Source organism: Crotalus tigris, unplaced genomic scaffold (assembly GCF_016545835.1).
Source record: "Crotalus tigris isolate CLP2741 ecotype Arizona unplaced genomic scaffold, ASM1654583v1 scf7180000024340.7048381, whole genome shotgun sequence".
In the NCBI taxonomy this organism is placed as follows: Eukaryota; Metazoa; Chordata; class Lepidosauria; order Squamata; family Viperidae; genus Crotalus; species Crotalus tigris.
The window spans coordinates 3,455,743-3,468,764 of NW_024100510.1; the positions used below are offsets into that span (position 1 = coordinate 3,455,743).

The 13,022-nt window shown below is 34.9% G+C and overlaps 1 protein-coding gene across 1 annotated transcript in view; it reads left to right on the forward strand.

Annotated features, from left to right (window-relative positions):
* Window positions 1–13,022, forward strand: part of COL4A2 (collagen type IV alpha 2 chain) — a 229,927-nt gene that overhangs the window by 160,574 nt on the left and 56,331 nt on the right. Inside the window, exons 25-30 of the mRNA XM_039326369.1 lie at window positions 554–755; window positions 3,252–3,311; window positions 3,667–3,729; window positions 6,386–6,493; window positions 7,773–7,994; window positions 9,462–9,623. Coding sequence (XP_039182303.1) covers window positions 554–755; window positions 3,252–3,311; window positions 3,667–3,729; window positions 6,386–6,493; window positions 7,773–7,994; window positions 9,462–9,623 — 817 coding nt within the window. The remainder of the gene's footprint in view (window positions 1–553; window positions 756–3,251; window positions 3,312–3,666; window positions 3,730–6,385; window positions 6,494–7,772; window positions 7,995–9,461; window positions 9,624–13,022) is intronic.

A 13,022-nucleotide genomic window follows, 5' to 3' on the forward strand; every position in this document is an offset into this window, starting at 1 on the left:
CAGCCCTGTGGGGAACCCGTATTCAAGGAGTTGGAATTGGAAACTTTTCTTCCAGCTGGCACAAACTGGGGCCTATCAATAAGGAAATCAAGTATCCAGTTACATAAAGGAGTATTAAAACCTAATAGGCCCAGTTTGTTCACCAGATGCCAAGGAATGATTGGGTTGAACACCCAACTAAAATCAACAAACAGCATTCACACATTAGTATTCTTCTCCTCCAGGTGTGCCAAGATAAGATGAAGCACACAGGAAAGTGCATCTTGTACAGCAGGGGTGTCAAACTGCCGGCCCGTGGGCCAGATGCATCATAGCAAAACCGCGCCCACCCCATTGCTGGCAATGGCAAAAAAGTTGTGATACGTCACGACACATCACGTGATGTTGCGAGTTTGACACCCCTGTTCTACAGAGTGGTTCTTCTGATAGGCAAACTGTAATGAGTCAAATGTAGTGGGAAGGCATGAAACCATATAATCCTTTACCAATCCCTCAAAACACTTTATCATAATGGAAATGAATGCAACTTACAGTATTTTAAATTTCTTTGCAGGGTGATGGCATAAAAGGAGAACAAGGGGACCCTGGTAGTGAAGGCCAATCAGGCCTAAAAGGTTTTTCTGGTGAAATTGGTCTGCCTGGTGTGGGTTTGCCCGGTCCAAAGGGATATCGTGGTCCTACAGGTGACCCTGGCACATATGGAAAGCCTGGCTTTCAAGGCCCTCCTGGTCCCCCAGGCACTGCAGCTCAAACAGGTACTTTCTTGAAATCCTCAACTAGTTTGAGCACATTTGGAAATCTGAGCACTTGAGATGAATATGATCACAAAATGGCTCCTAGGAGGAAGGGACTAGTTACAAAAAGCATGAGACATGACAATCATAAAATGAAAAACGGTACAAAGTCAGATCTAATAAATGAAAATGGACTGTCATACTTTTCATATCATTTTAGCTGGAACTTCACAGATTCATATTGAAGTTTGTATCAATATATTATACCTACACTCAGTAGAAATCTATCTGCAGAGTAAAAAAAATATAGAAACAATGCTTGCCAGCTCCACTGTAGTATCAGTTAATTCAAAACACAGATTTCATTAATCTTTGTGATTGTTATATGATATGCCAAAAAAGTAATTCCAATCATTGTATTGGTTTCCTGATTCCTCAAACCAAAAGCAGTAGAAACAAAATCAGCATAAAATTACTGTATATGTTTTATAAAGTATGTATACCATACAATAACAAAATACTAAAACCAATAGCAAAATATTATGTGATCTACTGAAAAAAAGTATTTTCTACAGTTTGTGGTAAAGAATAGCTGAATATTAACTGAATATTCAAATCTGACTGTCAGGTCCCCAAACCCTCATTGTTTCTCCTGCATAGTTATTCTACTTTTGGGGCCTGCCATTCTGCTGGGGGGAAGGGGGAGCATGCTTTTGCTTGGGATAACTTTCGCTTTCTACTTTCCCTCTCCTGCCTCTATCATCTTGAGAAAGGAATGTGTCTCCCTTATCAGGGAAATGGTTACAGAGAAACGAAAGCTGGAGAAGACCTTGAGATGGGTATTGGCTGGATTTCAAATGGATATTATGACTTTGGTGGGACGGGGAATATTGCTAGCTTAACTATACTGTTTGTGCAGGTTTTTCCTCAGATCTCGCCTTGACTTCCCTACTGTCACTAACCCCTAATAAAAGTTTCCTTTTGAGTCAATGCCTGTTTCAAGAGTTCTGCTTCCTTGGGTGGTTAGTTGAAGTGGGTCCTTACACTGACTGTTAAAGAAATCTTTTAAAATGTTGGAATATTGTGAGCTTGGCTTGGCTTCACTGTTTCCAGAGTCTGGTAGTGATAGACTGCCAGGAAAGAACACTTTTCATTGTTCTTTTCTTATTAGAAAAATCAAATTATGTACACTAACCTAATGGCTGCTTTAAATGCTATGTACTGTACGCTAATGGCTGGTATATGGGGAGATTGGGTTAAATTCTTGAAGCTTTTTAATCACATTGAAACCTTTATTATGGTCTTTAGGTCAGAAAACACTACAACAGAATTACATAAATCTATAATTAATAAAACTAAAAAAATGCACATAAAATACAACAAAATTATATAACATAAACAACCAATAATACAGATTACAGTTGAAATCACCAACATTTATACTAGTATAGGATGGATCACACAAATGGTGGCATAAAATTAGGCAATCAGGAAAGGTATATCAGGGTCTTGGCCAGCTAGAAAGAGCAGATAAGCTTTGCAGATACTGGCCTGGCAAAGAGCTTGTTTTGATGTCCAAAGCAGCTAGTCTTTCAAGGCCAACAACCAAGACCTTTTATTCTCAGGAATAAAACTGCAGTATCTTTTGTTCTTAGAACTGGGTTCCAAGTGTCTCTAAAGAGAACTCTCTAAATATCTCTTACTTCCTGGTCATATTTAGTGATAAAGTCTTGACTCAACTCATACCAGATAAATTCAAGAAACAAAATACACAAGTATTTTAATGTCAACCTATAAGCTTTTGTCTAAAATTAAAATTCTCTCTCTCTCACACACACACACACACACTCTCTGCCACCCACTCTCTCACTCACACACACACACACAAACATACAAACCAAAAACAGATAGATAGATAGATAGATAGATAGATAGATAGATAGATAGATAGATAGATAGATAGATAGATAATACTTGTATTTCACTTTTTAGTTCAAAATAGCACATATTGCTCAGATTTTTTCATTTGTTCTGCTTGTAGAAAGGCTGTAGGCTTTTCCAGGGGCGATCTTTTGATATTTAAAGCAAGTAAAAAATGGAAAGGCTGACAGGGAATTTCCGTCTCATTGAACTGGAAATTAATTTCTGAGGTGGATGCTATAATTAATAAATCACTGAATCTTAACAACAGAAGTATTTGATGAAATTGTTTTGGAATTAGAATTAGTAGAATAACAAATTAAAGTGTCCCTTCTGCTTTGCAATATAAAGGTGTTGGCCATACAATTTTTATAGATCTCCTTATGTAACATTGTTTCATTTGTCCATCTCCTATATTTTGAATACTTTGACATTTTTTCCCTGCTTATGAATGAATTGTTTCAGACAGATAATTGATCCACTGAATTCTTATAGATGAATTCACAGGTATAGTCTAACAGAATATTATAGTTTGGTGCCTGATAATGGCTCAAATAAATCAGACATTCTTATTTGTTTGCTTCTTTTGTTTTATAGAATGTGGGCAAACAGAGCACCGCTTTCTTAGAGATAATAGAACAGAATCAATTCATTCAGGTAAAATAAACCAAATATGATTATTCAAAAGTGAATTATATACTTTTATTTAAATGAATGTTTCTTGTCCCATAAGACAAAAAACCTATGCAACAAGAAAACTGTGAGAAAAGAGTACTGTTTCAAAACTCTTTTTATACATTTTACTTTCACAAATTTTGTTTAACAAAATATGCTATGCACAATTATTAAAAATTCAGAAGCAACACTAAGTAATTGCATTAAAAGAGTAAAACTGTTTTTCCTACTCAACTGACAATGTGGGCTCTAAGCTAACAAAACCTATGCCATAATTCATTTGTTAAGGAACCATGAGCATTTTTGTTCTTTATTTTCTCCATATTTTTCTCTTTAGGGACCAGCTGTGTTACCACCCAAAAAGGAACTCCAGGGTATCCAGGACTGTCTGGACCACCAGGTATGCTTTTTTAAAAGAATCAAATAGTACCATAATTCACAGAGCAAGAATAATTTGATCCATTTTTTCTTAACTGTAATAATTATTCCAAAATAATATTGTACTACTAGTCCTCAATTAAAAATGGGAATTGCGATTAGAATTGCTATCACTAAGCAATGCAGTCATAAAGTGCAACATCACAAGACTCTCCTTGTTGAAAGACGTTAAAGAAGGTCACAAATGGGTACAAACTAAGCACCCAGGTTACAATCACATGACTGTGGGAATGCTGTGGCAGCTGGAACCCCAAGTACCACTCGTTCAGCATTGTTTCAGCATTGTTTGCTGAATGAGTGGTTGTTAATTAAAGACCCCCTGTAAATGGAGATCAAATCTAGCTTACTTAATTAAAAATGAACTTCCATATTCATCTGTCAATTATTATTTTGCAATTTTGTGTATTTGTAGAAACTCAGAATTTTTAGTTGACAAATGTAATCATTGTTGATGTTTTCTTGGTAATCAGTAATATAGTAGTTCTTGTTTTTGTTTCAAGTACACGAACTTGTTCTTAACTTACTTAACACGTCAAACTCTCTATGTCCATAATATTTCAACAGAATTAAAAATCTTTTGTATTGGTTTCAAAGTAACTTTTTTTTTTACAAAGGATAATATTTTTCATTTTAAATCCTTTTAAAATATTCCATCTGTTTTTGAATCAAAATGACTATTCATTATAGCAAGATGTATTTAAGAAATATTATTGGGATGGGGGAGGGTTATGGGGTGGGAGGGGAGTATTTTATTGTAAAAAGTTTATAAAAAATTTCAATAATAAAAAGAAATATTATTGGGACTTCTGGAGGAGGTATGGAAAACTAAATATGACTCTGTGAAAGCAGAGTTGATAACCAAGGATCCAGAGTGTAGACTGGTTCCTTAGAATCTCTCCAGATAAAGAAAGGATGGGAGATTATCTACATGTGCTCCAGATAGCTGGTCCTTGTGAGGAGACAATGATTTTCTGTGGATTTCAGTGCTGAAAGATGACAAAATTAGCCATCTTGCTTACAGCCACAACAAAGCCTTTTAAAAGACACTAAGTTTGCAAGTCTCATTTCCTAATCACTTTCAGAAAATGCTTATTAATTATTTTAAAGCTATTAAAGCTTCAGAATGACAAATTTGACAAATCTCCATAGGGTGAATTGACCTTCAGCTCTGAACAAAAAAAAAAATTAATTGTAAGATTAAAGAATCTGAAATAAACAGCAAAAAGCTAAACAGGATTTTGATCTTAGAAAATTATAGATGGACTAAGGGTCAAGCCAAATTTGGAATATTGAAACTTTTACAATAAGACTTTGGAATTAATTATAAAGAACAAACCACTTCTTTCAGGAAATAGATGTGCTTTGTTTTTAGAAGACACACAGATAAGTAATTTCATGATATAAAAATTACACACTAGAGAGGACTAAATATTTTAGTAAAAGGAAAAAATGTGAGCCTATGAAATGCAAAATGTTATAACAATGAAAATACTGGAGTCAGAAATTAGTAGCCATAATATAAACAATGTTAGTAATGATGCCTGCTTCTATGGCTAGATTATGTCCAAAAGATAGTAATGAAGGAGTAGCAGATGTGAAACAAATCTTGTCTGATGCAGAAATAGTAGAAACAGAAATATTGTTTTTTTAAAAATATGGATTATAAGTCAGAGAAGGCAGCTAAAGTAGAAATACAAAGAACAGACCAAGTGAACAACCCAGATAAAGACTCTTTACTGGATATACAAAAGAAGCTGGCTGAAGTTTTCAAAATTAAAAGTAAAGTACAAACAATAAATCAAGAAGATGGTCTGGATAATATATTTTTATTACATTTAAAAAAGAGGCTTGCTAAAGCTTTGAACAAGCTTCTGTGATGCGACAAAAAAGATTGAAGAGAAACCAAAGCCTATGACAATATCTGAATGAATTTAAGATTAAGATTTGTCAGAAGTAAAAGGAAGGAATATAAAGTTGGTTCATTAGATCAAGGTGAAAATAAGACATGCCATGGTTTTTGTAAAGTTCTGGAAATTGTTTACAGACTGAAAAGTTCATGTTTTATGGATTTGCTTATAGAAAGGGGATAGGTTATGGAAATAAGAGATATCTGTTTGTAACATTACAGGGGAGGAAGAGTTACAAACTTATTTGTTGTGATGAAGAGTGGAAGTCACTCCTTTATATATCTCTTTTCTTTTACTTTACCTGACGTTTTTCTGCTTCTTTTTCTGCACTATTAATTTTATCTCACTACTTTCTTTCTCTTACTTTGCATTTGTGTAAGTTTTCAAAAACCAAGAAAGACATGTTGAGATTCTTCTAAGCAGTTTCCTTTATTGTTCCTTACCTATAGACAGAAATATTGCTAAACTACTTACACCACAAAACATATACTCTGAGAATTCCTAGGGAGGAGCCATTTTAACTCTCTTTCTTTCACACAAACTATCTAAACTTTGCTGCTTCTTGCTCTTCTGGAACACACTCCCTCCCACTTGGAAATCTGGACTACATTCCACTACAGTTAGTTTTTCTTGCTGTAATTAAATTTTTTAAATAAAAAATATACATATAATAAGTGTGCCTCACTTTTCTATTACATCTTCAAATCATAGGTGCAAAGGGTACAAAAGGGATTCCTGGTGAACCTGGTTTGTATGGATCACAAGGACTGAAAGGACTTCAAGGGGATCAAGGTCATGGAGGTACAGCAGGTCCAACAGGTACTGTAAAACTAACAATTACTTACAGAGATTTGCAATATTTGGATAGCATTTTTATTTCACCCTTTAGCTGGTTTGTATATAATATTTGGAAAATCTCTTTTTGGAGCTAGACAATAAAACATTATAATTAATTCATATAGGTTGGTGCATATTTCCCCTTTTCCCAAAAATGTTCAACCTAGAAGAATTAGATATTGCCAACCAGGGATGGTAATAGACATCAAGCTGATTACTTTCAACACCATCTAGACAAAGTTAAATAAATGTAATCAATTTGAATAGTCATTCATTATTTTTATAGTCAGTGATTACTTGCTAAAGTAAATTTAATTACTATCCAATATAAAAAGGTCCAAACTAATCCACTGAATTCATATTTTAAATCTTCTCGTATTTTTAAAAACCTGTTTATTCAGCATGAGAGTTTTATATAAAATTGTAGAGATGTCTTTGATTTTAAATGTTATTGGTATATCTCATTTTCGAATATAAAAAAATATTTTATAATAATTACATGAATTTAAAAAGAAATGATGTTTGCCTAATTTGAAAGGTAGTTGTAGCTAGTGATCAATTCTTCTTTATAATATTTCTAGCAGAAATAGATTTAACATAAATAATGTGTCAAATCCTATGGATTTTATTTTCCAATTCATTAAATTAAACATGTGTATCCATGTGTTAAAAAACCTGGGTCAGCAAGGAACGGGAGAATTTTTTTTCTACTTCTTTCAAATTCTAAGGTAAGTTTCAGATATGTACTTGTGATACTAATATTTCTTAATATAATGCAAGAATATACAGCTATAATAGAGTGTGACTAATATAAACTCTATTTGTACCCATTGAACATGGCAAGAGTCTTTTTTTAGCAAATTAATTTAACTAGAAGGATAGTTTATAATACCAACAGATTACAATTCACATGTTCAGGAAATAAAGGAGGGCAGCACTGAGAAAATTTTAATCTGATGGACAAATTATAATTAAAAAATCCTGTTATTGGACTATTTGATCAGTCTATTATGCCAACGCTTTTCTAAATCGTGTGCAGGAAGTATTCATATAACAGGTTATTAATATTTAGGTTATACTCATATGCAAATGAGGTATTTCAGTAATTACTATATTTCCATAGAAACGAATGGGAATAAGTATTTGATTAATAATACCCCCAATGCTGATTATTTTAATCTTTTTTCCCTTACTTTATCTAATTCATTGTTAACTGATCAAAGTTTAATTCTTATTACCATTGTCATTTTATTACACTTAGGATTCACTGGACCCAGAGGGAGCCGAGGTGCCCCAGGATTGCCTGGGGAAAAGGGGCTTCTAGGAGACCCTGGTTTGCCAGGTTTGCCAGGCCTCCTTGGGGAAAAGGGGCTGACAGGTGATGTTCTAGGAGTACCACCAGGCTCTCCTGGGGACACTGGGCCACCTGGATTCCCAGGAGCAAAAGGTTTGCAAGGAGATCAAGGCTTACCAGGAATTAAAGGTAACTCTGGCTCTGCTTACACAAAAGTTAATAAGAGATAGAAATGATACAATGGTGCCTTATACATTAGAACAGGGGTTCTCAACCTTGGCAACTTTAAGACTTGTGGACTTCAACTCCCAGAATTCTGGGAGTTGAAGTCCACAAGTCTTGAAGTTGCCAAGGTTGAGAACCCCTGCATTAGAACAAAGAGGGTGGCAGAAAGCTGAAAAGACGGAGTTGGGTACTGGAGGAGCCACTGGGATGTTAAGGTTTGACAGGTTCTGTTGCAAATAAAACAGGGAAGGAACCATGTGGTATAGCTCAAATGACAACATAGTCTCACAGACAGACAATGTTCTGAGTGCGCAATGCGCAAGGGGCATCCTCAGCACTTATCTGTAGTTCTGGGGAGGACTCTAGTAAACATGACTGAATTGGCACCAGCACAAACATATTTTCAGAATGACTTTCCCAGAATTTTTTTTAAAAAATGGTGTTGCCTTAGGTCAAGTACTCTTCAGCATCTTCATAAATGATCTAGATGAGGGGATAGAAGGAGAACTCATCATGTTTGCAGATGACATCAAGCTGGGAGGAATAGCTAATTCTTTAGAAGAAAGACTTAAAATTTAGAAGGATCTTGACAAACCTGAGCATTGGACACAAGCCAACAAGATGAAGTTCAGTAGTGAGAAAAATAAGGTCCAGCACTTAGGCAGGAAAAACCAAATGCATAGAATAGGTGACTCAACATAGAAACTGTGAGAAGGCTCTAGGTGTCCTAATGGATAATCACTTAAATATGTGCTAGCAGTGTGCTGCAGCTGTCAAAAAGGCCAATGTAGTCCTAGGCTGCATCAACAGAGGGATAGCGTCAAGACAAAAGTAATAGTACCACTTTACACCATGCTGGTGAGACCATGCTTGAAATACTGCATCCAGTTCTGGTCACCATGATATAAAAAAAGATGTTGAGACCCTGAAAAGGCTGCACAGAACAGCAACAAAGATGATAAAGGATGTGATGTACAAATGGTTGAGGGATCTAGGTATGCTTAGTGTCAACGCTGCTAACATTGGATGTTCTTGCTTTGACAACATATGAAGATGCAGCCTTTTTCTTTCTTATGCTTTACTTTTAGAATTAGATGATGCTGTGGGAGGAGACAGAATGTGGTGGGAGTTAGTTAGACATAACAATGTTGTACTAGTGTGTGAATTCAGAGCTTGAAATAAGAGATAATAAGAATTGGTGGGTTAGAGAACAGGAGAGAAAGACTGCAATTCAAACTAATTGGAGCATATGACTTATGACTGTTAATTGGAGGAGGGAATTGTGCTTTGATACTATGTGCTCAGAGGAGGGGGATTCAGATTTCAGCTTCAACCATGTACATACGCTGAATTCAGTAAGAATTCATCGCTGTGCCTGTACATATAAGTTCTCTAAAGCATGACTGTTTACTTATTATCTCCTTCTGTTAGGGAGAGACGGCTTCCCTGGGTCACCTGGATCCAAAGGGAATCCTGGGTTTCCTGGGCCTACTGGCCTGACCGGTATCCGAGGACCACCAGCAACATTTGGATTCCCTGGATCCCCAGGCCAGCAAGGATCCCTGGGTAGAAAAGGCTCACAAGGATTTGTTGGTGAGAAATTCTTCCAGTGTTCCCCCCCAAAAGATCTGTACAACCTCATCACTTTCTGTTTTCCTTATAGACAGCAATCTGGCAGCCTCTGCATCCCCCCTTTATGTCACACATTTGAGGACACACCAAGCCTTTCCCCATTCAATTATTCTTCCTCTGCCACACATCCCAACATATCAAGATAGCCTCTATGTCTGTCTGTCACAAAATGCACTCTTAATGTCTACCCTATCTTCATATCTTCATCAATGACAGATGAGGGAATAGAAGGGGAACTCATCAAATTTGCAGATGACACCAAACTACAGTAGTAGCCAACACCTCAGAAGACAAGCTCAGGATTCAAAAGATCTTGACAAACTGGAACAATGGGCCCTATCCAACAAAATGAGTTTGAATGTGGAGAAAGACAGAGTTTTACATTTAGGCAGGAAAAATCAAAGATACAAGTACAGATTAGGTGAGACCTGGCTCACAAACAGTAACTGTGAGAGGGACCTCAGAGTCCTAGTGGACAATCACTTAACTATGAGCCAGCAGTGTGCAGCAGCAGCCAAAAAAGCTAATACAATGCTGGGTTGTATAAACAGAGGCAGAGAATCAAGATCACTTGAGGTATTAGTACTGCTTTATAAAACCCTAGTAAGACCACACCTGGGATACTGCAACCAATTTTGGTCACCATGCTACAAAAAAAGATGTTGAGACCTTGGAAAAAGTTCAGAAAAGAGCAACTAGGATGATCGAAGGTCTGGAGACTAAAACATGTGAAGAATGGCTGCAGGAGTTGGGTTTGGCTAGTCTAAAGAAAAGAAGAAATAGGGGAGACATGATAGCAGTATTCCAGTATTTGAGAGACTGCCACAAAGAAAAGAGGATCGAATTATTCTCCAAAGCACCAGAGGGCAGGACAAGAAACAATAGGTGGAAACTGATCAAACATTTGGGGGGGGGGGTTGTTTATCTGAAAGATTTTTTACTATTACTTTAGTTTTGTCTCTGTTTATTCTCAGTCCTGCTATTTCTCCATACTGTTCTATCTTTCCCAGTAGTTTAGGAATCATCTCCAAAGGTTCTTCTAAAATAAATACCAAATCATCTGCAAATGCTTGTAATTTATATGTTTCACCTTTTATTTCTAGTCCTTTAATTTCTGTATCTTGTCTAATATTTATATTTAGAAGTTCCAAGATCAGAATAAATAACAATGGAGATAATGGACATCCTTGCCTTGTACCTTTTCTTATCTCAAAGTTCTCTGTATAATCTCATTCACAATCACTTTCGCTGTTTGTTTATTGTATATTGTTTTAATCATATTTATACAGTTTTGTCCAAAGTCCATTATTTTTAATTGCTGAATCATAAATTGCCAGGAAACATTATCAAATGCTTTTGGGGCATCTAAAAATATTAGTGCCAATTGTTTCCCTGGATGTAATTCATAATATTCCAATACATCCATTATCACTCTTAAATTATTTTTAATTTGTCTCTTTGGTAAAAAACCAAACCATTTAATAACAATATCGGTCTGTAATTTTTTATCTGTGTCAAATCTGAATCTTCTTTTGTTATTAAGGTAATATTTGCTTCGGTCCATGTATTTGGGAGTTTAGCCTCCAAAAAAAGTTCATTGCACACGTCTTTCAAAATATACTGTATCTTGTAAAGATTTATATAGCTCCGCTGGTAGTCCATATGGCCCCGGTGTTTTCTCATTTTTTTGTCTTCTTATGGCCTCTGTTATTTCCATCATTGTTATTTTTTCCTCTAACATAGTCTTAAAAGTTTCTGAAATTTTTGGAAGATTATTTTCTTCCAGTTATTGAATCATTCTCTCTCTTGGAATTTCTTCTATATCATACAGTTTCTTATAGTATTCTTTAATTATCTTTTTTATTTCTTCATTTTTAAATTGTAGGCAACCTTTTTCATCTACTAAATTATTTATCCATTTCTTCTGCTTCTGTTTTTTAAGTTTGTAAGCTAGCCATCTTCCTGGTTTGTTTGCATTTTCAAAAAAATTTTGTTTTGCTCTTTTTATTTGCTATGCTAATTTTTCTGAATCCAACAAATTAAATATGTATTTTATTGTTTCCATTTCTCTTTTCAGAATCTTCTTTTGTGGGTTCATTTGCAGTTCTAATTCTAATTTTTCAAATTCTTCCCTTAATAATATGTATTGTTGATTTTTCTGTTTATTTCTTTTTTGCCATGTATGTTATAGGTATACCTCTAAAATATGCTTTGGCTGTATCCCATATGTTTTGTAATGTTGTATCTTCTTTTTTGTTTTCTTTAAAGAAAAACAAAACTTCTCTTTCTTTTAATATAGATTGATTCAAAATTCATCTTAATTTTTTTGGTATTCCTCTCCATGTCATTTTTAAGGGGTTGTGATCTGCCCATATACCTGGTTCTATCTCAATATCTTGCATACTTGTCCTCAATTCAAATGTCATCCAAATCATGTCAATTCTGGACCAGGATTTATGACTATTCAAATAAAATGTATATTGTAATTTTCCTGGATTGATTTCCCTCCAAACATCTTGTACTCCAATTTCTTCTATCATATTAAAAAAGGTCTTAGGTAATCTTTTTCTTCCAGTTTTTCGTGTTTTCCTACTTTTGTAGTCTAATGTCCCATCCATTATTGCACTGAAATCTCCTACTAAGCAAATATTTTGATACTCCATTTCTGTTATTTTTCTATGGAGATTTTGATAAAATTCTTCCTGTTTATTATTTGTTGCGTATATTGCTACCAGCAATGTTTGTTCTTGATGTAGAAATATTTCTACCATCACAATTCTTCCTTCTTCATCTGAATATATCATTTTAGAGTCTATTGTGTCTTTAATATATACGGCTACACCTCTTTTTTTCTGCTGTGCTGATGCATGATAAAGTTTCCCAATTTTGGGGTATTCCAATAGTTTATAATATTGTCTTTTTATATGTGTCTCTTGCAAATAAATTATATTTATATTTAATTTCTGTAGTTTTTTAACAAAAATTATTTCTTTTTGATGGGGAATTCAGTCCATTTATATTCACTGAGAAAATTCCATTTTCTTTCTCCATTTCAATTATTTATACTTAGGTCTTATCGATCTCGTAGTCCTCTGTTCTCTGGCAATTCCCTCACTCTCTTCATCAAGTTTTTCTTTCTGTTCTATTGTTTATATAGTTGCCTCCTCAGTTGCTTCTTCTGTTTGTTTCTGATCTTTTCTCTCCTCTTGTTGATATTGTACTCCTTCATTTAAGAATGCTTGGTTTCTTTCATCGAAGTCTTGCGCCTTCCAAACTGAATCCAGTCGATATCTTGTATTATTCCAGTTGATTAAGATCCCTTCTGGCATTAACCATCTGAAGTTTATACATTTTGCAATT